The sequence below is a fragment of the Lytechinus variegatus genome, chromosome 11, assembly GCF_018143015.1.
Source record: "Lytechinus variegatus isolate NC3 chromosome 11, Lvar_3.0, whole genome shotgun sequence".
NCBI lineage: Eukaryota > Metazoa > Echinodermata > Echinoidea > Temnopleuroida > Toxopneustidae > Lytechinus > Lytechinus variegatus.
Window position 1 is genome coordinate 1,083,248 of NC_054750.1, and position 25,631 is coordinate 1,108,878.

Genomic DNA, 25,631 nt, shown 5'->3' on the forward strand with positions numbered 1-25,631 from the left:
TCACACTGTTGAAATGCTCACAATTAACAGTGTGAAGGTGATTTTACACTGTGTTCCACAATGTGAACACACTGTGGACACACTGTGTTCTATCTAGTACGGGTGAATTCGAGGAAAGAGGAGGGGGGTAGTTTCTGCTCGATAAAATTATTTAAGAATGGTGAATGAGAAAGGTGATGTGGAGGAAGTACAAGGCATCAAATAAAGGCTAAAATTGCTATGGATACAGTAAGAGATTTGCTGTATTCCCTATAGATTTTAGCCCCAAGAAAGTGCGAAAGAAATAACTGTGGTAACTTGAGCCATATCAAAAGTTGTAATATTCGTTGAGCATGGACCTGACTCACAGGCTTAACTTATGATAATCATTTCGAGGTGCCGACTGTCTAGTTGCCTATTCAACGGGGAGCATTACTTTATCTCGGCTTTAGCTGAATTGAAACAGATCATTCTTTTAATATCTAAAAATACATTTCAATAGCTACGAGAAAAGGACGAAAACGATAAGTCATGCATAGTAACAAAGCGTCGAATATTTATTATGAGCATTATGTCTCAGCCAGAATCAATAATTTGATCTGGGGACCGTTTCATAAAGCTGTTCTTAAGTTAAGAGTGACTTTATGAACGACTGGTAAATAATATTCACCAATTAATAATCATCGGTGATTTTTTTTTCAGCGCGTAAAAAAGCATCACCTTTCGTTCTTAAATCCCTCTTAACTTACGAACAGTTTTATGAAACACCCACCTGCCACCCGTTAAAGAAAGAGTTGCAATCAAATACAACCATGTAAATCATACGCAGTTTAATTTCCAACCAATCAAAAGTGTTTATTCGGGGCTTGCGCTTAATATTTTGGCTTGCGTTTAAACACAAATCTTTCGTGTGACACGGGGAAATACAAAATAACATTGCCATTGTCTGCAAGGGGTCTCTGAAGCGTGTTGAACATAATAATAGTCTCACGTCATCAGTTTGAAAATTTGAGGAAGTGCTCATCAAAAATAAATGTTAATATTTGCGCACCTACCAACCCACACTACGGCACCTCGTGGTACCTGGTAAAGGTCCATCGATGTCACAGACCTTTCAACACTGGTTCTCTGAAGGTTCCTGGTGTTTCTCCGAGGACCTGGTTAAAAGAAGTTTAGCAGATAGACAGGTCAGGACTGAAACAGAAAAAATGCCTGACCATACAGTTTGGCCTTCCGATTATAACAGACATGATTACAGGAAATGACCGAGGTAACTATTCGCAAATTTTTGTCAATTTCAATAATAATATAGGGTATTTATATTGCGCACATATCCACCTTGTTAGGTGCTCAAGGCGCTCCTATATTGCACTCTAAAAACAAATCAGTCAAAAATGACTGGTTAATAGGGTCAGCTGGGAGCAACTGTTATTCTAGTCATATCATATTTTACTAAAAAAAGAGTTATTTCTGACTAGAATAAATGTCAGAAATGTGAATATCAGTGATTGCTATATCAGTTGCTCCCAGCTGACTACTGGTCTAGTCAATTTGACTGATTTGTTTTAATAGTGTACCCGGCTAAGCTAGGCGTTCATAGCGCACACAGCTTTTTAAGGAATTACTTCCTACCGGTACCCATTTACCTCACCTGGGTTGAGTGCAGCACACTATGGATCAGTTTCTTGCTGAAGGAAATTCCGCCATGGCTGGGATTCGAACCCACGACCCTCTGTTTCAAAGTCCGAAGACTAATCCACTGGGCCACAACGCTCCACATAGTGTTTTGGTCCAAAAATATAAGTTATTGAACGTTTTTTCGTTAGGATTGAATTACAACGTCAACATAAAAAATAGCGCCCTATATTATTTGGTCAAGGCTAATCAACAATTTACAACATTTTTTAAGCTTTCGCAAGAAATATCACTTGTAACTATTTTTCAGGTTTCTTATTCCGTTGCTTTATTTTGATCTTTGTTCTCTTTTTTACATTTCTTGCATATTTATGGAGCACGACACAGAAATAACAGGGAGAAGAGATGCATTGTATGCTTTATTATATGCTGAACCGGGAAAACTGAAGGAGTTGATGAACGAAGTATCTGCATGTTTTGCAAGGTAAATTTTTTCTTGTAATTCCTTTGACTATAGATTTATTTTAAAGATTACGAAGTACTATTCTGTAATTAGCTAGCCAAGCATTCACATAAATTATTTTGATATTTTAGTGGGACGTGTGCATTAAAAATCTAAAAGCGTTTAATTTGAAAATGTATATATCTGTTTATTCAGAAAAAAATCAAAGATTTGATGATTTTCGTCGAAATTGTTTCATTGTGGTTCAATTTTTCATTGAATTAGATTTTGAAAGTATTATAATAAGTATTCGTTTATGGAATTGTTTAAATCATCGCTTTTAAGGCAACTGATAATAAAAACCTTGGTTTAGTGTGCATTTGAATTGTTCTTGACATTTTTTCTCAAATCACCTTTGGCTTGGTTCGAAAGATTCTTACATAGTTTATTTCAGTACATAATAATAAATAAATATAACTTTACAGCCATGTCAACAAAGCTAAAATGTGGTATCGCCCAACGTAATATTACTTAAAAAAAAACAAGCAAAATATATTTGCCTTAATGACTTTCTTTATCAGACAGTATACCACTATATACCAAGAGCTTAATAATTGCTGTAGCCATGACATTTCTCAATGGCCTCTTAACACTGTCGCCTCATGGTGTTTAGGAGTGTGGTAGTTGTTTGCTAGGGTTAGGTGACATTCTTCTTTATACTTATTATTCTGCACTCTAAAAACAAATCAGTCAAAAATGACTAGTTAATAGGGTCTGCTGGGAGCAACTGTTATTTTAGTCATAGTTAACTATTTTCTAGTTGTATTTTACTAGAACATAGTTATTTCTGACTAGAATATACGTCAGAAATGTGATTATTAGTCATTGTCATATCATTTGCACCCAGCTGACTACTGGTCTAGTCAATTTGACTGATTTGTTTTAAGAGTGTAATCATGACTTTGATAGAAGGGGATGTGACACAACACGGTATATGGTCAACCATGGTAATAATATTAAGCTGCATTCCATTTTAATAATGTTTTATCACATTAAAATGAATGTGCAATCATTCTTGTGGCTATTAATAAATCACGACTGTCACTAATTGTTGGAAAATGTCTGCTAACAACCCGAGCTATGTTCCATGCTTGGTGTTAACTTGAATGATTTGTTATACTCAAAGATTTGATGTGGTTCTTTAATGTGTTTACAATAATCCATTGTGTGAATGCGGAATGCATATGTCAATATGATACGCCCGACGAATGTTAACTCAATGTAAAATATGTTTGAATTCACATAATAACTATCTTTAGCCTTTTGTAAAAGAGATGCTTACCTCACAATCGCAGACTATTTATATAATAACAATTGACGATGAAACAATCGTTTTTGTTCGTTTTGCCGCCATTTCGTCTGATCGTTATATTCTCAAAAAAGTGAAAACGAGGAAGTGATGACAAAAATCAAATGTATACAACCATGAAATAAATTATACAAAGACTTGATAAGTTTTGCTTTTACTAGCCCCGGTCACACTATTTACTAATGTGACTAAATTGTATTTACGTTCAGTTCTTTTATTATGTACATGTAAACGAAAAATTCGTAATTTTGTGATTTTCTGGATGGGTTTTAATGTGAAATAAATTAAATGAAATATTGTAAGGATTTATTTTTCCATCACGTTAATTGAACAAAAACCAATATTTGGAATGGTGAAAAAACAAATGTAGTTCATAGATTGGATAAAGTATACATGTATAGCAAAGGGGATCTCAGGACTTACATTACTGACTCATACAATATACAATACATTTTGATTGCCTAATATAAGCCAAGGGAGGTTTGACAACAGTCATGTAAATCAATGAACACGGGCTTTCTGATAAGATTCTATGCAAACGATGAACGGTTATGAGCATTATATTAAATATCCCCTCTCTCTTCTTCTCTCTTTCTGTCTGTTCGTCTCTCATCCTTTCTTTCTTTATCTTTCTCTCACACAACTATTTTCATAATTTCCTTTTTTTTATTTCTTTCTTCCTATCTTTACCCCCCTCTTGTTTGATACTTCAAGTCCGAACTTCCCGATTCAAAACGATTAAAAGCCTGTGATATTCCCCCTCCTCTTATGTTATTGCCTTTTCATATCCCGCACTGTTCTGACAATACACATAATTTTCTTGTTACTTTTAAGAGATTTAAGTTGTATCTATCTGTCATTATTTTCGATATAAACTGACTGGCGTTATATATCATCAAACTTATATTTTCTTCATCACATTCTATAATATTTGTTCACTGGGGGTACACATTGAGTGGATGCTTGAAAATAAATAAAGAAAGAAAGAAATAAAGAAATAAAATCATAACCAAGAAAATAGGAGAAAAGGAGGGGGAACTAATATATATTTTTTTGATATCACGTTAATGTTTTTCACAAATTTGGGTTTTATACGAAAATGTAAAAAAAAATAGTTTTTCTGGCTCGCTTCACACGATTGCAGCTTTTTCGAAATGTAATCCCATACACAATGTCGTGCCTTTTATTTTATTGTATCTTGTTTTTTATTTATTTATTTATTTATTTATCTATCTATTTTTGCTTATGACGCTCATTGGAATTTTTGCTATATGTAGACCCAGATTATGATATTTAAATATATATTTATTGTAATATGCCATTTTGATATGCCATTATAGAATGGATAATGCTGGCTGCTAAAGAAGTATCATGATCAAGCTACGGTGTTATTACAGTTATACATGTACTCTGCAGTAATTCAAGTAAGTATTGTGACAACGAGTTGTGAATTAAATATGTTGCGACCTTTTTTATATCTTGTATAAATTTTGTATATTTTGTAAAAATGTGAGAAATATTTGGCATATTTTTGTATATGTGTGCGTGAGTGGGTGAGGATGTATGTGTGTGTATAAACCCCTCAAAGAACTTATACAGCCCAAGTTTAAAGGAATAATTTTCTTAGTGTGCCATCATCTCTGAAGGTTACACTTCGTAATTCCGAAGGTTCTTTATTCCGAAACACGTATATTGCCCATACCTCGATGTTCGTTAATCCGAAAACGTAAAAGGGTTCGTTAATCCGAACATTTGTGGCGTTATTCCAAAGTTCGTTATTCCGGAAGTTCGATAGTCCGAAAACGAAATAAGGTTCATTAAGCATTTAGTTTTCGGATTAACGAACCTTCAGATCACGAACTTCATTTCATTTTCGGATTAATGAACTATCGGAATTACGAACCTGTCATTTCAAAAAGATCTAAGATGTTGAATTTACAAAAGTTGAGAATATTGGCTTCGTTGTTGTTGAACATTTTGAATTCATAAAAACTTTCACTTCAAGCAAACACTAAATCTTTTTTCCCTTTTCCCTCTTTCTTTTTCTCTCTCTTTCGTTCTTTTTCTGACATTTTCTTTCTTTCCTTCTTTTACAGCAAGATGCCCCCAAGGAGTCTACATATTGGTTTGTGACTTTTTATTCATTTTCTTTTTTTATAGTTATTTGTACATGCAATTTGATTTTCATTAAGATAATATCCACTCATCATGCTCATGGTATTAATAGTATTCGAAAGTGACAACTATAAATGCATTATTATCGGTAGTGTCAGGTTGTATCAAACTGATATCTATTTGCTGTGCATGTTTGATCTGATATCGGTCTCTGTATTTACATTCATTCATCCCAGTTTTATACCTGACATATTCATGTTATATGTTTATCACCATGAAATTGATATAACCTGTTTGCTTTTTCCACTTTGTTTCATTTTCATTTATAATTATTACTTCTCAATTCATGTTTTTGTCTAAACTTGACTTTATTCCATCCTCTATTTTGCATGTTTGTTGGTTGTCAATTTAATTTTTGCTTCAATTTTGTTGTTCACTCATCATGTTCTAACACAGTTTTTTCTTCTTTGATTCATTATCAAATCATTTGTTTTTTCTTCTATTTTTTTTAATTAATGATCCTCTTTTTCTACATACAATTCGTTTTTTTTTCACTTTACATTTCACTCTAACCATATCTTCTTTATTTGCAGGATATTCTTTTTTGCTTCTGTGTTAATTTTGTCGTACATTCATGTCCTATCATATTTTTGTATTTGATTCCAATCCATTCTTTTATATATTTTAACCCTTGTGTGTTTTCATTTTAAATGCATTTTATTCCCATTTTCTTTCCATCAATTCTTTCCTTATCCATTCATATTCGTTCTGCATACATGCATAATCACCAAGTTATTTTCAAGCACTGAATATATGAATTAATATTTTATATCTCTTTTTCAGTTGAATACGATTGATGCTGTCTTTATGTTGCAAATGTGACTCACTTTTGTATGTTTTATCAAAGCAAATTTGCACAACAACACATAACATACACCAATCGTGAAAATTTACATCACATTTCTAATAATAAGGTAAAAAAAACACATGCACATTACATTAGGAGCCTGCAATACTCCTGCTTCTGCGTCGAGTACGTGTTAATTTAAAGTTTATGCTGACTTATGATAGGACAATATGCCACCCGACTGAATCTGATGAGCGCTGATATTACGAGGGTTAATTTTCATTAGAGTAATCGTTCGGAGCCCGTGCGACAGTCGCGCCATGCTCAGCCGATTTCCGAACGCAAAATTACTCTAGAGAATGATCTCCAAACGACCAACATGCGTTGTGGAGACCTGCAGAACTAAATGCCTGAATTCACAGAAATAAAGATTAATAGCTTTTTAAATTCAGAAGCGACGCTTTGGTGCACTGCAAATTTGAAATCACAGCAGAGCCCGTATGCATTTCTAGCACATAATTTATATAGCCTACATGTATATAGAGAATTTACTGTATGTACTATAGAATACTATGTGGCTAATATGAGGGAGTAAATTCTAGTTATCATACTGCTGACATATGGCATGTATGCATGTCGAGAAAGTGAATTGATAGATAATTAAAATAAGATTCATTTATGAATAAAGTAATTTTAAAGAAAAAGTTTATCAACCCTATTACTGTCTATTATGCATAATCATTATTAACGTGTAAGTGAAATTAATTTTCTAAATGATTACCTTGAACTTAAGTTAAGCTATATGTTCGTTATTTAAATCACATGTTGAAGGGATATTCTCATAATATGCCGCTAATACGATATATCAATCATTTATCCCCAATAATATACTAAATTTTAGCATCTCGATGCAATGATACGAGAGCCGATGGTTTTACCTTCTTATACGGTATAGAAGGAGAGGTGGTAGATTCGGTTGAGACATGTCCAATTAATACTACGTTGGGTAAGAATGGCCTCATCTTTGATTTACCTGATTAATGCTTTTTTTTCTTTCTTCTTCTGGTTGACTATACGCTTCTCTGTAATTTTCTTCATGTACCTATACTCTTGTAATGTAAGAATTTAATTTTCATACTGTAGGCCTCTTTCTTTTGTTTATGTTTTATTTTCTTTATTTTTGTTTTAAAACGCACGAATATTTATGTTACTTATCTATTTATTGGTATGAACATTTGCCATCAGCAGAGCTGACAAGGCGAATTTACAATGTCACTACAAAGTAAAATTACATAGTTAAAAGTACAATGTATAGAATTGTAAGTTTTAAAGATAGTAATATATGTAATGCAGTATGATGAATGATCAGATTTTATCATTGCATTATTTACAATTTTCCCATGTAATATATCTTAACTTTGTATGTGCCTCGTGTTGTTTTTTATGATGAATGGAATAAAATAATGCTATGAAATTTAACTAAAATCTAAATCTTATAGTTTATAGCTTTGTAATCCCGATTTAAAATGTGGTAAAAACTGGAAAAGGGATGCATTGATTGTGTAATTTCGTAGGAACTTCTGTGAGCATTTGTCTGAGGCATCTTGTCAAAAGTTAAAACAGCAGCTTTCCAGCAGGAATTCCGCTAGCGGCTTTTCCTTACCAATCCTCACGGTAATAATGAAGAACGCGGGAAAATCCGCTTTGAAAAAACGCATGCATTGTGTCTTTGTAGCTGGATTCGTGAAAGAAGACGCTGCATAGACTTTTCAATATCTTTGTTTTTCTTGAAATAAATCATAAAAACACAATATTTGCATGCACAGACACGAGGCAATTTGCTTAGGTGACATTTTTTTTAATTTGAATACAGGTGGTTCACCAATTGGACGTGCAGTATGCGTGAACGACACGGCATCGGGGGAATTGATTTGGAACATCACCATTAACGATTGCGGGCCGATCAGAGAGACGAGCGAGATACTAGACGACCTTACTCGGGTAGGGATAATACTTTGTTGTCACAACAATACTTTGATTTGATTAGTGTTTATTAGATGATTTAACGTTTTTTTGACACAATGGCCCAAATTCTGAACTAGATTTGAATTCCAACTCTGGTCCAAAGTTGTGGTTTAACTATGGAAAGCCAATTTTACATGCATCTTTGTCAGTACATTTCAATTTGATACTCAAATCAATCATAACTGATTAGGACTAATTACTGAAATCTTCATCATTAGAACATCAGAAACGAGCAAAGTAAATATCAGAAATATGTACAGTAATGCAATTTTCAATTTGTAGCTTTCCATAATTTTTAATACAGTTAGAAAATGACCTGAGTTTAATCATACTTAACAATGCGGACCAATAATTTCAAAAAGTTAGAATGTATTCCGAGTTACTTTATTACAAAGAATGTTCTGGAAATATTAAGGACTTTGCGTTAAAGGGCGCGAACGAACGTCCCCGAGAATGTGAAATAGAATTCAGAGGAGCATTCGCATAATTACAGACAATGAATTAAGTGCATTTTTCGAATGATCGTTGCATTGTTTCGTTCTCGTTCGTAAAACCAACGTTTTTTGGGCTGAATAAAGTCGTGATAATTCAGAAAACGGGGGGAATTATCGTTGCTGCATGCGTGCAAGGGGAATCAATTTGTTTGATCAATCTTGTTCATGTAGTATTCAGTGTTCTAGGAACGATCCCGTCCTCCAGGCCATGCACCGCACACCTTATGACTGACCTGCGATCCGGCCCGAGAAGAAACGGCGTTTCGCATATTTTCTAACGATTTACAGTAAACATCGATTGATTTCTTAGAGCTGCAGGATAACTATTACGATACGTGATGTTAAAAACAAATGAAGCGATATTATTTTCGTAATTTACGAAAATAATATCAGTTCTGTTTTTTTTTTATATTGCAAGCCATGCCTTTAGTTCGCAATGATAACCAAAAATACTAAAAACCGTAGCGAATCGTAAGATTGCTATGACGTCATTACAATTTATCTATCACGAGGGAGGAATGTTCATTTAAGTATTAATATGTGCTTTGCAATCTTAGACTGTAGATTATTCCTTGTTTTGATATTCTCTTCAAATGTTTAACACTTTATTCCAAAGTCGGGTCGTAGACCATTCTTTAAGTCCCTCACGTCTCCTGCATGGAGGGAGTGTTATGGTGTAACTTTTTTAATTATTATTATTTACTTCAGGACGGAGTAACAAACGAGACGGTGATTGATGTGCTAGAGATTGTAGTGGAGATCACTGATACGGACATAGACGAAGGCGACATCGACAACATAGCTTCCATTATCAGCAGCAGTACTGATCTAGGAAGTGGAGATCCTGTGGTCAGTAATCATTAATAAACAACATTATCGATATTTTGAACTCTTCTCAGTCCTCTCTATAATAGAACCACTCATATATTTTCAATTCTCTCACATATGAAATGACAGAATGACTTTTTTTAAGAATGAAACTTACAGGGGTAGAAAAATCAAATGCAGAAAGACGAGTCATTATTATTAAAGAATAGGTTTACTTTATTAACTGGAGTTTTGTAGTGGTTTGGTGATTCTATTCGCCAGATATGTTATTGGTAAAATTACATAATAGCTTGACAGTGTAGCATAAAAGGGTACTTTAAATAAGGATAACATGGTTATTTCCAATGGAAACCAAAATTGTTCTACTTTGCATTTCTGCTTTGTAATTGGAACAGATCACTAATTTAACGACCACCATCATCAGCGACATCATAGATGTATACGAGGAGAACCCTTCCAACCTCGAGGAGAGTACAGAGGCATTCACAGAAATCTTGATGAGTCTTGAAACACAACTCGACAACATTGACACTTCGGATGATCAACCCTTTATGGCATTGAAAAGGAACTTAGCTGTACAGGTATCTACCTTCATATGAACTGAATGTACATATTCAATAATTCATATTTGATTAAAATTGTGGGCGTCAGGGATTTCCAGTGGTAGTAGGTATTACAGAGGAAAACAATGTAGTGAGTTTACAGAGTCTGGTGATCCAATACATTTTGTTCCGATTGTTCTAAAGCTTTTTGGAATTCCGCTATCGCTCAAGATTGGCAATTGCATAAATCTTCACACTTCTCAAAAACGTCATAGATATAATCAGATGTTACTGAGAATGATATATTATGGTTTGTTCTAAGTCTTTAATACGTGGTTTTACTTACGTTTAGAGTATATTGATGACGTAGAAAATGATGATTAGGGGATGATGACGATGATAGCGATGATTATTATTACGGCGTCGATGATATTGATGGCGAGGGCAATGATTGATGATAAAAACAAGAAAAATGTTTGCTCATTTTTCGGGATCAAATAGCACAATGCGATGTTTATGTTTATTCACAACAGTTGAAAACTCTCAAATATTCCATCACAAATTCGATTTCAATATTGCAAGATAATATCATTTTTAGGTGTCGAGTGTCAGACCGACCGACTTCGCTTCTGGGTTGACCATATCTGCTAGTAGTACATCTGACGATCTTAGAGACTCGAACATCACACTCAACAGTGGAGACAGCAGCTTAGATCGTAGACAAGACAACATGGCTGAAACTCGTGTTGACATCCCTCCTGGTGTGCTTAACGACCGCGCCGACGATAACGGGGGCTCGTCAGAGGTGCGTCTGGCCCTTACCGTTTTCAGGACTTCGTCGCTGTTCAGTTCGGCGCGTGTCCGCGAGACGAACTCCAGGCAGGACAGATTCAACCGGTCTGTGAACTCGTTAATTGTAGGCTTGGCCATCGGAGGAAGGGAGACAACGAATCTAAGGGAGGATATCGTTTTTCACTATATACCTCTTCAGGTAAGGAGTATATCAGACGACATAAAGGAATACCTTTGCCTTCTTGTGCTTTTTTTAAATATCAATGCATTTTTCCAATTATGAGTAGTCCCAATGCTATTTTTTTCTAACATGAGAATAACAACGCCAAATTTGAAATTAAGAACACTGATTTTGGTAATGTGACTTAAAAAATGTATTTTGCATATTAGTAAGTACATGTATAGTAGACCAACCTTAAATCGTTATTTTTGTGCTTTTTTAGACTTTCATTTTGTATGGCCTTTAGTCGAGCAGTAACTCGTGATCAATTATTTGGCGACCCCCCCCCCCCCGACAAATTAGAGATATTTTTGTATGTTTTACTCTACTAATTATGTAGAAATATAATTATAAATTAGGGTTTCCTCGTTTTGACTTTATACATGGATTTACATACTATAAATTATTGAAAATAAAAAAAATGGAATAAGATTAAAACACAATCTCATAATGTCATTAGTGCAGTTGCTATTTTTTTTTTTTTTTCAGCCAGGGTTCGAAAATCCCGAGTGTAATTTCTGGGACTTCGAGGACAATGATTGGTCACAAAGGGGGTGTCGAAGGATTACGTCATCAGATGACACAGAAGAGATTACCTGTAGCTGCGACCATCTTACCAATTTTGCTGTATTAATGGTAAATTTGCACTTTGAAAAGGTAGAGAAGGGGGGGGAACGGAAAAGAGGACAGAGCATAAAATGTAAACACCTACTTAAAAAAAAATTCGTATCCCATATAAAAAGAACTTAGGCCCTCCCAACGAATTCCGTTTAAAATACTTAATTTGAAAAAATGTGATACTGTATATTGTCTATGCATAAAAATTTACTTGGATTGTAGGCCTATTACCTGACAATTTCGCAATGATTAAAATTTACATAGATCATGATAGAATACATTTGTAATGTCTGGTAGATCGAAAAAAAACATTTGATTGTTGATAATTTACCCATAATAATGAATGTAATTATCACATTCACTAGAAGTTCTAGAACTTGTTGAGTGTACTAGAAATTTTTAAGTGTTATCGTATTATCGTCATAAATCATGTTTTTCTTGTTTGATTCTAGGACATTTATGCTGAACGTGTTGAGGCATTAAGGGTTATAAGTATCATCGGATGCGCAATATCTATCGTGTGTATAATCATTATACTTATCACCTATCTTTCAAATAAGTGAGTACACGGCGAAATTTCCTTCTTTGAAATTTAAGCAACTTGTATATGTTAGCCTTCAGAGCCCTGGGAATGATTTTTGACAGGGGGTGCTGATGTCAATTTGACAAGCAAAAAAAAAAAAGGAATTCACTTCTTTTGAAATGAAGGTCTCTTTCTTCCCGAGAAATTTGACAAGCAAAATGGAAAGTTTCACTATAAAATGAAGGTTATTTTCATCTCGAGCAATTTGACAAGCCCCAAACACCCAAAACAAAATTTCAGTTAAAAAAAAATGTACGTCCTGTTTGTTACATTTCTCCATTTTGTCACACCTTCCAGAATTCCTGGGGTGCTGCCCATGGAAAATAGTACACGCAACACCCACAAGGAAACCCTTGGGGGTGCTTCAACACCCCGATTCCAAGGGCCATGTTAGAACTTTGACATTATAGCCTATATTCTTAAGTCCAGTTTAACATAGGCCATGGTCTAACTCTAGGTTAAAATTGTGGGAAGCCTATACAAAACGTAAAAAGCTTGTTAACATTGTATATTTCTTGATATGTGAAAAGTACTATTTCGTCATGCTATATTTGCGAAGTTAAACATGTTAAATGAGTCAGATACTATTCCCACTTTCTTCTGAATGTCCCGCGTAAGAGGTGAGCTCGTACATCGAACTTGTACTGTTTCAATAGAGATACCTGGGAGCCGTTTCATAAAGCTGTTCGTAAGTTAAGAGCGACTGTAAGAACGACTGGTGAACCCTTCTCACGCACTAAGCCATCGCTAATGAATATACCATTTGCCATAAGAAAGGATCACCAGTCGTTCTTAAAGTCACTCTTAACTTACGAACAGCTTTACAATAGGCTGTCCGTAGTTAAACTATTATATACAAACACGGACAGTGTTTGAATTAAAACCAAGTTCAAAATACGGGCCTATATGATTAAAATGCATTTATGCCCTTTTAGACGAATTTGATTCACGAACTTAGACCATGGCAATTACTTAATCATATTTGAAACAATGAAACATCCAGTAATAAATTCTATATGACATTTCCCTTTTTTTAACCTATTCCCCTCTCTTACAATTACATTACCCAGAAACCTTCACAAACACCAGTCGCAGAAGATCTTTTTATGTCTTTGCGGGTCCCTTCTCTGTCTCTATATTACCTTCCTGATCATGACCGCCTTGGACCGCCTTCCCGATTACCCAGAGGTCGAACCCGTTCCCTGCGGCATCCTCGCCGCTCTCGTTCATTTCTTCACCCTCTCTTCCCTGGCTTGGATGGGCGTTGAGGGCGTCAACACCCATCTCATCGTCGTGCGCGTCTTCGATGCCTACATCCCACGATTCATGCTCAAGGCCGGGATTGTAGCATGGGGTAAGGTTTTTTTTTCTCTCGAAAGACATCCGGAGAAAATTATTTCCCATTTCTTATATAAACAATATTTGATTCTTCACTCATTTTATGTGATTCATTAATGTTGTTTTGTTAATTTCTAATTCATTAAAATCAATAGGCCTATACTGAATTCAAGAGATAAACCTACGATTAATGTACGATGAAGCATTTGATAAATACAAATAAAATTGCAGGGTTCCAGTTAAAGCATAGTGATAAAGAACGAAAGTCACATAAATGAACTTGCAAATCACCACGAATTTTCGCTTACCGGTACTACATCGGTTATAACGCCACAATTCCATTATCTCAACACCGTTTTTCCCTCTTTTCTCTCTAACAATCTATGTCACATTATACCAGGAGGAAGCGGTCTGGTCGTCTTAATAACCGGGCTTGCAGCCAGGGGAAATTATGCAGAATCCGACTAGTAAGCATTATCATTAATGAACTTTTCCCTCCCAAACCCACCCCCGGGGGTATCAGAGTATTGGATTGGATGTAGGCCTATATACATGAGGACTGTCATGACTGTTAGAACATGAATCAAAAGTAGACTTATTCTGAGAAAACCATACACATGTAATGTATTATTGCTTCAAATTCAAACTGATTTCAAAGGCCCGTATTCTGATAGCAGGTTTAACTTAAACTCAGGTTTAAAGTTGTGGTTCAAGTATGGATAGCCAATCGTTACATAAATCACTAACAGTAGAGATATCATACTTCAGCTCATTTGGCTCTCAAATCATTCATAATTGTCTAGGAAGTATAAATAGATGATTTTCTTCACCATCGATGAATCAGGAAAGAGCACAGTAAACATAAGAACATACAACTTAATAAAGATTTTGATACTTTTGGCTTTCCATACTTAAACCATAACTTTAAACCGGAGTTTAAGTTAAACCTGACTTCAGAATACGGGCCTTAGGAGTGAAGGGGCGGAAGAGGGAGGGTGGGACTGGGGCAGTCCTTAGAACAAATGCACACCCCCTCGAAATGTGGAAGATTACACTTGATAAGAATTGTAAGTCCATGATATCAAAACCGTTAAATGTTGGCATCTTGGGAGGCTTCATAGTTTTTTTTTTAATTCCTGATTCATGCCATTGAAAATTGATACTCTCTGTGGGTGTTTAATAAAGCTCTTCCGAAAGTAACTCACGACCTCAAACACGACTAGAACACTTTTAGGTGGTAGTTAGCTACATAATATAGATTATGTAGCACAAGAAGGGTCCCAGTCGTGCGTAAAGTCAACAGCTTAATGTAAATGTCACTGGCAATACATAAAGAACTCATTAAAAAATGTATGTTAATATGCAAAAACAGTTATTTATCTTATTCTTATTTCCCTTATTTTGTCGTATATCGTATTACGATATACTTCTCCCAGCATAGATCTGCGGACGCGCTCTTTGCGTCAAGCAATTCACTCAATTTTGCTGACATTTCAAATTTGTTAATCTACAGCTGTTTTCTTCAGAGGTGGCCGGCAATCGGTGGTCTTCTTATTCCAATAGCTCTCATCCTTCTCGCCAACATAATCATCTTTGGCCTCGTCGTCCGCCGCTTGTTCAAATCCGCCAACGTTCGTTCCAAACGCGACTCGATTCCGAACAGCCGCAAGGCTTCTAATGAACGCGTCAAGAACGCAATCAGCCTCCTCATTCTGTTCGGCTTAACCTGGGTCACGGGGTATCTGACCTTGATAAACACCACCAGCCAAGTCATCCAGACACTCTTCATTGTCTTCAACTCTCTTCAGGGCTTCTTCATCTTCGTCCTCTACTGCGCAAAGAACCCAGCAGTGCGGGCGTACTGGGCCAGGATGTGCGGATGCGGCAGAAACTCGCCAAAGGACAGTACTACCGGTTCCCATACAGGAAGACCAACAAGTCACCTTAGCTCCTCGACCAACATTCATGAATATTCGTCCTCTATGGCGCATTTCTCCCAGGTAGGAAAGGACGATGATCCGAAGAATCCAGCATATAATGAGTACCAGACTGGCGTTCATGACAATCCGGCCTACGAGGAGATTGAAGAAGGTGTCGAAGTGTCCGATCCGACCGGAAAGTATCCCGGTAAGACCTCAAACGACCAGTCAGCTGTCGGTCCAACCTACGAGGTAATCGAGGAAGGCAGTGCTGCTGACCCAGGCTATGATTACCCCACCCTTGAAAACTAATTTTGCAATATGGCACTGTTTTACAAAATATAATTTTCCTACAAGAAATATGCAAAATACTATTATTTAAAAAAAAAGGAACATACTGAATTGTCAAGAATAAGACGAACGCATGAATATTCTTTCATTTGAATGAAAATGCATTTTATATATTGACGTTGCTGGCTTTCCGTAGTTGTAGTTGGTCGGATAGGAACTAATTGCAAAAGTGTGGAATTCTCTCGGGGGGGGTAGCCTATGATCATGGGCAGAAATCCCAGGGGGACAGGGTGACGTGTTCCCCTACCCAAAATAGTAGGGGTCACAATATCAAATGTCCCCCTACTATTTTCGGACTTTTATGATGGAAAGAAAGAAATTGAAATAAAATGTGTATTTTGTACGAGATGAACCTTACTTATTGGGTGATATTTTTTTTTGCTTGTCAAATTTTCCAGCCCCTGGTCCCCCTACCTTTGGGGACAGATTTCCGCCCTTGCCTATGATACGGCACTATATCTCTCCTGCAAATGATAGAAATCGGTCTTAACGTGCTTAAAGAGATTGAAATCATTTTTTTTTAATTTTATGTCTATTTTATCAATTCACCTGACACCTATACAGTTACTTTCAAAAGATACCTCTGCAGAATTATATTAAAAGGGATAATTTAAATCATGGAAATATAACTCAGCAACATCTAATTTTTGCAGGCTCTTTGTACATAGAAAATAAATCATAAATAAATGTTGACCCTTGGTGCTGCTTATTAGACCGGTGATTTAAAAAAATGAAACATTCAATTATTTTCAATTATACAAGTTTGTGAATCCTAACAAGAATAGAAATGATCAAGATGGGTTACTTGTATAGTTAAGTAAATATAATTGTAAATTCTTTTGATAGCTTTTTCAAGAAACAAGATGGATGGTTGATTTATTTTCACTTTATGTTTTTCACGTGGCAGGTCCATGGTAAATGTGTATGTTTAAAAGCCAATTAAATGTGCTTCTCACGGTCTCATTTTAGTTATGTTGATTATGGACTTACACATGTAAATATATGTGACTTGCATTTTCTATTTTGGCATGATGTTCAGATTTTTATGTTTGATGTACAATACGACCTTTCTTATACAGAAGATGTACGTTTAGTGAAAATGTGCACTTTACAAGCTTCGAATATTATCATCATTATTGTTCTCTTATCATTAAATTTACGTTAACAGACAAATGAACTCAAAGGGTGGTCATGATGAAATACATCGTGGAAATACACATGTTTATATTTTTGTTCGGTTTGATATAAGATATCATAATCGGCTCGTGAAGAAGTATAAAGCTTTGTTCACAATTGTATTTTTTTTTGCATTAGGCAGAATATAATATGCTATTGTGCTAAAAAAACCAATTTAGAGGTTTTGTTGAAAAACTCGCCGAACCAAACAATTGGCATAAACTATTGTTTCATATTTTAGTATATACTGAGCCATGTTACTCTTCAGGGACCGCAGAACGGTTTTTGAAAGAGGGGTTGAGCCCAAAGTAGGGGACTGACCATGCAAAAAATAAAAAACGGACTGTCATTTACGTTTTTGAACATGGTTTTGGAAAAAAGTGGGTCTGAAGCCCCCCCCCCCCCCCGGTTCCCAGCCCCTGCTCTTAGCTAGAAGAAAATACAGTGTAATTTCTGGTTTTTAACATGATTTAAAATGTAGGATTATTTTAAAATGCGGTTGTAAATACATTTTACTCTGTAGATATATTTTGGAGTCTTTCCTGAACTACCTATTTTATATACATTTCATTGACGCTGGTATGGATTGATGGCTCTGGGATATAGGTCTACAGAAATCTACTCGGAAAAGTAATTTCATTGTTAAATTGATTCAAAATATACTTTTTTAATCAGTCTAAATCAAAGGCTAGTTCATACAATCTTGCATTCGGGTTATAGTTTTATAGTGAGTGCAATCATCATTTTTTTTAATTGGTGATAGTTGAGCTAATGCATTGTACGATCTATATCCTGCAAGTTAACTATATAACGCTATTTGGGTGCTTTCGTTTTGCTGTTGTTTATGTGACTAATTTTCATTGCGCAGAATGAATTACAGAGTACATGTATACACAAATATTGGAATATCCACTGTATAAAATTAGGGTCTTTTTCAGTGTATGAGATTGAAATTATAATAATGCCTTTTAACTTAGATAGCCACTTCCACTTGGATATTGCATAGGCTACATGAAAATATGTTATAATTGTTCTCCTCCATTCTAATACGTCGGACGCCTGCCTGACAATAGGCATATATAGGTTCTAACCCACAACCTCCAGTTCAAGAGGCGGACGCTCTACAACGGGGCCGCCAAATAAAGTTTTCGATAACGAATGATTCTGAGTCATCTAGTTTATATTTATACCGTAGCTTTACATATGAATGTATATATGCTAATGTGGTTACAAAGTGAATAGTTTCGCTCTTATGCTGCCTGGAACAGAATATACTCAGAAGGAATCGTATACCCTGTAAATTCTCTTTTCTTATGTATTTCGAACAACTAGTGACATCCTAGTGAATGTGAAAGTCTGAAGGATAGATTTTATCTACGACAGAAGGTTTTTGAGAATGTTGTTCAAGAATGGCATGATGAGAAATATTATTTTAATAATTATCTCCAAGACAGAATGGGAATGATGTTTTCCGAATATTTATATTTTGATCAATTTTTCTTTTAGGATTAACAAGGAATTGTAGAATGAGAGAATGGGAGACGGTAGAAACGTGAGAGAAAAAATGAGAGAGGGGGAGCAAACACCCCCCCCCCCCCCCTTACACACACGCATAATATAAAACGCTGACATTTCATCAACATCGGACGTAATATAAGAAACACATGACGTTTTTAATTGCTCTTAATTTGAAAAAAAAGTTATATGCACATCCTGGACTGAAAGGCGAATGAGGAGACGAATGCCAGCTCCCACTTACTATTTCTTTTGCATATTTTCATTTTATTGACTTTGAAATATCCTATTTGTTTTCTCGTGATATATATTCTACGGAAACGAGGAAATGCCCATGTTGCAACCTCTTGTGATTCATAAAAAAATGTTTCCAAAATGTGAAATATTATACAGTGCGTCCCAGAATAAACGAAACCGAGATTTAGCGATCGTTTATCATAACTTAATCATAAATAGAATAGAAAAATGACCTACCAATAATTTAAAGCTTAGAATCTCCTCTTTCATCTGATATTACTTAGGTTATTTCTTATTCACGCATGAGCGAGCAAAAACAATTTGAAGAAAGGATACCAAAAACTCATTTGGAGGGGGTATCTGGGTTTCAAAAAGAAAACCACATTTTTGAAAAGTTCAATATCTGCTCTTTAATTTGGTACCTCAATTACAGAAAATGGTCAAGAAATAAAAAAGTTCTGGTCATTTAAAATGACCAGATAATTTCATGAGATAAATGTGTTTTCACCGGTTTCCCACAGAAGCTTTCGCATGGTGAACAATAGATTTAATGCATGGCTGATCGTCAACAAAACGGAGTGTCGAGTGAGTTTGAAAGCCAGCCTGGAGAACCTCTTCATTTTATGAAATTATTGAACACAAAGTAATTCAGAATCTATGCCATATTCATTTCTGTTTCGGTTTGTGGTAACTCCCATAGGAACTCGGCAGGACAGCATCTTTTGCTGGTAAACGCCAAGCTGGTATATAACCAATTACCTTGGAAACATTTTACGTCTAGGTTAATCAGTCATAGTGGCTGAAATAATAGACGACAGATATCACTCTTGGGCCTTTTTATCAAAGTGGAGACAATGGCAGAGTTGGGATTCGAACTCACAACATTACGATTATGAGTCCATTGCTCAAACCACTGGACCACATATAGGGGAAAGCGGGGTATTAAGTGGTGACACTTTTTGCATTTTGCATGTTAGAATTGATAAGACTAATAATATTGCAGAAATGAGCACCTTGCCTTTAAATTTGATTTTTGGGAAATATATTTCACCTATATATAACTTCCTACCCCTACACTGAAAGTCATTGTGACCTTTGAGAAAAAAAGATGTCAAATTGCTCAACTTGCCCCATCTGTGGGGTAAGTTGTGCCATCTTCTGGGGTGAGTTGAGCCACAAAAACTATGTACATAATGTATGCGGGAAGAACCAGCATGTCATTGTATTATTTAAAGTCTTTTCACTTGCTAATCATCCATAAATACCAACACCCTCTAAAAGTAATAGAACTGTCATGTGAATAAGCTCCTTTCTGCCTGCATTTCAATGGCTTTTTAAGGTTTATTGGTTTTTGTTTATTATATATTACCATAACAATTACCATGGCTCAACTTGCCCCATGTTGGCTGGCTCAAGTTACCCCAGTCCGAACTTCATGCGATATTTTCACATCCACACATTTCTTATGCATCCATCGTGTAAATACTATTACAAGAATGAGAATCCATACCTGTACTAACAATATGGTTCTTATTACTTTATTATATTTAAAGACGAGTATGGGTAAAAAACACTAATCTATTTCACACTTTTTTTTACTTTTTTGGCTGAAATGTATTTTCCCTCTAAAAAAAGTAATTTTAGTTTCAAAGTTGAAAACAATGTGGTGGGGTTAAGGGTTATGTAATGGGTCACCAATACATGACACCACCACAATATCTGACTCATTATTGGCCTGGGGTGGTGGCTCAACTTGCCCCTATTCTCAACTTACCCCGCCTTCCCGGACTGTTTTACAACACTGACCGACTCTATTGAAATGCTCACAAAAAACGAGTTTCCTAGAAGTTCAAACAATACTAAGGTTCTAACCCAGTATTTTTTTAATTGCGTGTAATGATTCATCAATCACTATCAAAAGAAAGTACTCTTCGTCATAAGCTATGGTTTTATGCACACACATGTCATTCATTTCAGTTAGTTAAAAAAAAGCACAGTAAATCTCCAAAGGTCAACTCACCGGTGGTGCCGAATTACTACTAAAGATACTATTCTGTAATGAACGAACTACTCTGCCACTGATAGGTTCTGGCTCTGCTGCTCTAAAACCTGATGATACAAAATATAAAGAAATAATGAAGATATTAATAACATAAATTTGCTTAGAACAACCGTTGCCAAAAACGGGGAAAAGGAGAAAAAGAGGGAGAAAAACGTGGTGGGAAAAATAAATTATTGTTCATTATAATGTTATATTATTAATATGACAATAACTTTATGAAACATAATTTGCTCAGGGCCAATGTCTTCATTGTTCATGTTGCTCGCATTGTCTGTTTAACGAGATACATAATCCTGTTGTGCTAAAACCTCCTGCTTTCAAGTCAATATACACCAAATATATTTCCTCGCACTTCGGATTATTATTGTTTTATGTAGTGACATGATTCTTTTTCATGACTACTTAGAGTGATTGCCCCATTTTTAGTTCTTAATATAAAACATTTCCTGTCTGTGCTTACGTTCGCATTAGCGGATTGGTGAAATACGTCTGCTCTTCATGAATTCCTAAAATCAGTCCTTTAAAATATCCCTGTTTGGGTCAATATACACAAAAATTTCAGCTCGCGCATCGCGCTCGCATTATTTGGATATGCTAGGTTCACACCAACGCCGCTTTGATGGCGCTTTAAAGCGGCGTGCAAAGCGGCGGCAAAGCGTAACAAAGCTTCATTAAAGCGTAAAGACCGTAATAGAGCATGAGAAAGCTTTGAGCAATTCGGGACATTCGGCAAGAGCGCCAGAATTTTTTAAACTGTTTAAAAATTTGAGGCGATCTGTCACGGATTGAGAAAAGAGGGAAGAGCGTATTAAAGCTTATCAAAGTCGTAGGAAAGCTTGATAGAGTTTAAGAGAGCTTGGTTCAAAGCGGTGACCCCACTTTTGATACTTTGCCCATAGGCCTACAGTTAAGGATTCGTTCAGCCTGATTACAGACCTTTGCAAGAAGTACTTATAACACAAAAAACACTGAATGTGATTTTGGTATTTTTGGATCAGTTACTAAATGAAGAGTTGGTCTTTTCAATGAAACAAAAAAATAATGAAAGAAAAACGACCAGAAGTGTACCGGGCATTTTTTAATGGGACATCCTGTATAAAACATAATAAAATAGAAAAGGCAATAGAATAAAAAAAAATAAATAGAAAAACTGTTTAAAACTACAAGTTTTCCACAAAGTTTTTTTCTATCTATTTTTTTTTATTATATGTCATTTTTTAATTCTATAATGTTTTATATTTTATTTCCTTTGTTTTATTTTCTCTTTAACGATAAGGGTATTTATCTCACATATAAAATTGATTTTCTTACTAATTTTTTTAATTAGTAAGAAAATCAATTTGTAATAGTTTGTAATAATCAATTTAACCAAAAAATGCGTTTTTTTTATCTTTAATCGTACATGTCTAAATTTCAAATTCTGCAACTTGATTCCTTTAAATTTTCACTCCTGATTTACAATAGTAGTATTATCTGGTTTTTCATGGGTAAGAAATCAATAAAGCCTGTATTTATATTTTTACAAGCAGATGAAATACATAACAACAACTATAACATCAATAATAATAATTGCATCTTCATAAGTACACACAATACAAAAATTATTTTAAACTTTTATTAAAAGTAAACGAAGTGGGCATATGGGAGTATGTTCTTATTTCCAGACACAAAAGTCTTTATCTTCATCATTTGCTTCTGACGATATCTGAGCCACTCCTTTCTTGACTCAATCAGGAAGTACCACCCCAGCCATTCTTTGTTGCCAGTCAACAGCACCCACTGGAGAGTATTCTGTGAGATGATCTCTCTGATGTCTGGCATCCACATTGGCGAGGTTTCCCCTTGCAGGTGGTTGCGGAACATCTTCCCAGTGAGGTCCACCTCTCCTGGCCCCTAGTGCGAAGCTGTGCTCTTCATCTTCGTGGTCCACCGCATTGGCTGCCAGCGCCACCCTCTTCCTCAGCAGGTTGTGGAGCTCCACAACAGTCTCCACCAACTCTGTGACGTTATCTACCTTCTGTTCCAGTATTCTCAACAGGCACCAGAACCTTTTTGTCATGATGCCAAAGGCATTCTCCACCACTCTTTCCCCCTTGAGATCCTGTAGTTGCAGATCCTCTGTTCATCTGTCATCCCTCTTCTGCTGTATGGCTTCATCATGTAGCTCTTCAGGGCAAAAGCATCGTCACCCAGGATGAAGTAGGGAATATCAAGCTGATTTTCTCCAGGGAGGGGGCATGATGGGGGCAGCCCTATGGACCCATCTTCTAGGCATTCGAAAAGCTCAGAGTCAGACATGTGTCATTTACCTCCCAGCTCAATCCAGATGAACTTGTACTCTGCATCTACCAATGCCAGCAGTGGTATAGAGAAGAAGCCCTTATAGTTGTGGTAGAGACTGTCTGTGATTGCTGGCTTCTTAATGGCTGTGTGCTTTCCATCCAAGGTACCAATTGCATGGGGGATATTCCATCTCTGTTCAAACTGCTGGGCAAGGGTGCTCCATGCTTCAGGGGTGGTAGGTATGTTGGAGACCTCATCTTTATACGCCTCTACAATGGCCCTGCACACTCCTGGAATCAACTCTGATATGGTTGAGATACCACATCTGAAACCATATGCCAGTGATCTGTAGTTGTCCCCAGTGGCCAGATGTCTCAAGGTGATTGCCAGGCCAGCGGACAAAGGGTGCCTGTAGTTAGTCTCTTGCTTCTGGATGACTGGTGCAACTCTCGCAAGGATCTCATCGAACACCTCAGGGGTTACTCTGGTGAACATTGTGAAGGCAACAGGGTCCTCTAACCGCGGTTGTGTGTCTAAGAGGATAGTGTACTGGCCATACTGCTGTCTTCTTTCTTCAGTGAGCCATGGCCTGGTCCAGCAGCACCTGATGAATGGTCTTCTCCCTCCTGCTGGTAGTTCAATCTCCTCTTGTCTTTGCAGTTCTTTCTCTCTCCTCTGCCTAGAGGGCTATCATGTAGTTATACAGCAGGGAGACAAAGGTCAAGTCTACATCATAAGATGGTTCATAGTCTGGTACATATTGAACTTCCATATCTCGTTCTTTTGCCAAAGATGTAATGATTCCGTGTATCTGCTGCATCTTTATATACTATGGATCAGAGGCGGGATGCAATCAGAATCTCGAATATGTCATTTCATGACAGAGCTTGACAGACCCTATTAATGCACAAGAGATCTTGATAATCGTATCAGAGCGTTATTTAAAGCGTGATAAGCGCATCAAAGCATATCAAAGCGTGATTTAAAGCGTAATAAACCCTGATCAATCGGCATCATAGCGTGAGAAGCCGTAGCGATTCGGGAAATAATATGTCGCACAAGCGGGAACGAGCATAACATATCCGATGAGATCGTGAAAAAAAATTTAAGAGTAAAAAAAAAATAACGCCGAATTGATCGCCGATTTAAAGCGCGGCATTCGCCGTTGGTGTGAACATAGCATTAGTAAAATACGTATTGTCTTCGTGATTCCTACAAACAAGCCAAATGTCCCTATTCAGGTCTGAATTTCCTAAATGAATTTTCAGCTCGCGCTTTGCGCTCGCAATATTTGATTTGTCAGATGCGTATGTTAATCATGATTACAATGACTACAAGTGCTTTATGTATTTAGATGTAATTCTAACAAAATCAGCAAGCGCTCTGCACTCGCATTACATGACTATGGTGAGATGTATACTCTTAATGGATTCCTAAAATATAAGACAAGTACGTATCATGATTATAAAAAACTTGCTTATAATGTCCCTTTTTGGGTCTGAAGTTTAAACAAATCAGATCGCGCTTTGCGCTTGCATTATGTGATCAGTGAGATACACATCCGTTTAATGGCACTGTCCTTGAATTATATAGATCAGTATACTCGGCAAATGAGCGCGCGCGCGCTCACTCACTAAGTGACTCAATATTTTTGCTGGTGCCCCCCCACCACTGATCTCTGTGCCCCCCCCATGCCGTGACCTATGGTACGCCACTGTATACTGTATATGGAAAGCCAATTAAGTCAACTTTCAAATGATTGCTGAGATCATGGACCTAGTAAGTCCATGCTGAGATCCACAGGAGAAAGACGAAATGCTGCCCCAAAAGTGTAATTTTTGTTCACTCATGCATAAAAGTTCAATTTAATAAGTTGTGAAATTTACGTAAACAACAAAAACTGGTATTATGGTTGATCATTGATTTATCACAACACCCTTAACTTTGCAAGTTCCAAAGATTTGCCTCTCAGAAACTGACAAAAATCGGAAGACTGATTCCGGTCCAACCTAATTTTCATACCCATTTTTTCAGTGGGTAGTGCTCGCTCAAGCATTGACAGTTTTCTCACATGTTGGTATCAATTGAAAGTTGACTTTATTGGCTTCCATATAATGTAGGTGTTTTCTCCCAAAGTGATATATACATATATATATATTTGATAATCAATTTTTCGTTTTTAATTTTTCAGAAACACTTTCTGGAGAATTAAAGACGAAACTAGTTAAAGTAAAATAATTGAGCAATCTTTGACTATTCTT

At 36.1% G+C, this 25,631-nt stretch overlaps 2 protein-coding genes across 3 annotated transcripts; one reads left to right on the forward strand and one right to left on the reverse strand.

The window, feature by feature from the left end:
• The first annotated feature begins 732 nt into the window (after nt 1-732).
• Nucleotides 733-18,420, forward strand: LOC121423854 (adhesion G-protein coupled receptor G6-like). 2 transcript variants are annotated; one of them, XM_041619362.1, is made up of 14 exons: nt 733-1,249; nt 1,992-2,098; nt 4,766-4,849; nt 5,522-5,550; nt 7,289-7,393; nt 8,261-8,388; nt 9,615-9,755; nt 10,130-10,315; nt 10,875-11,267; nt 11,778-11,924; nt 12,359-12,465; nt 13,560-13,843; nt 14,228-14,294; nt 15,341-18,420. In XM_041619362.1, the coding sequence occupies exons 4-14, from the start codon at nt 5,526-5,528 to the stop codon at nt 16,056-16,058; spliced, it is 2,301 nt and encodes a 766-aa protein (XP_041475296.1). In that variant the 5' UTR covers nt 733-1,249; nt 1,992-2,098; nt 4,766-4,849; nt 5,522-5,525; the 3' UTR covers nt 16,059-18,420. The 2 variants fall into 2 exon arrangements, with proteins under 2 accessions (XP_041475296.1, XP_041475297.1); XM_041619363.1 differs by having other exon boundaries at nt 2,002-2,098.
• Nucleotides 18,421-23,388: 4,968 nt separating this feature from the next.
• Nucleotides 23,389-23,865, reverse strand: LOC121424128. Its single transcript, XM_041619726.1, has one exon. The coding sequence runs from the start codon at nt 23,863-23,865 to the stop codon at nt 23,389-23,391; it is 477 nt and encodes a 158-aa protein (XP_041475660.1).
• Nucleotides 23,866-25,631: the final 1,766 nt, after the last annotated feature.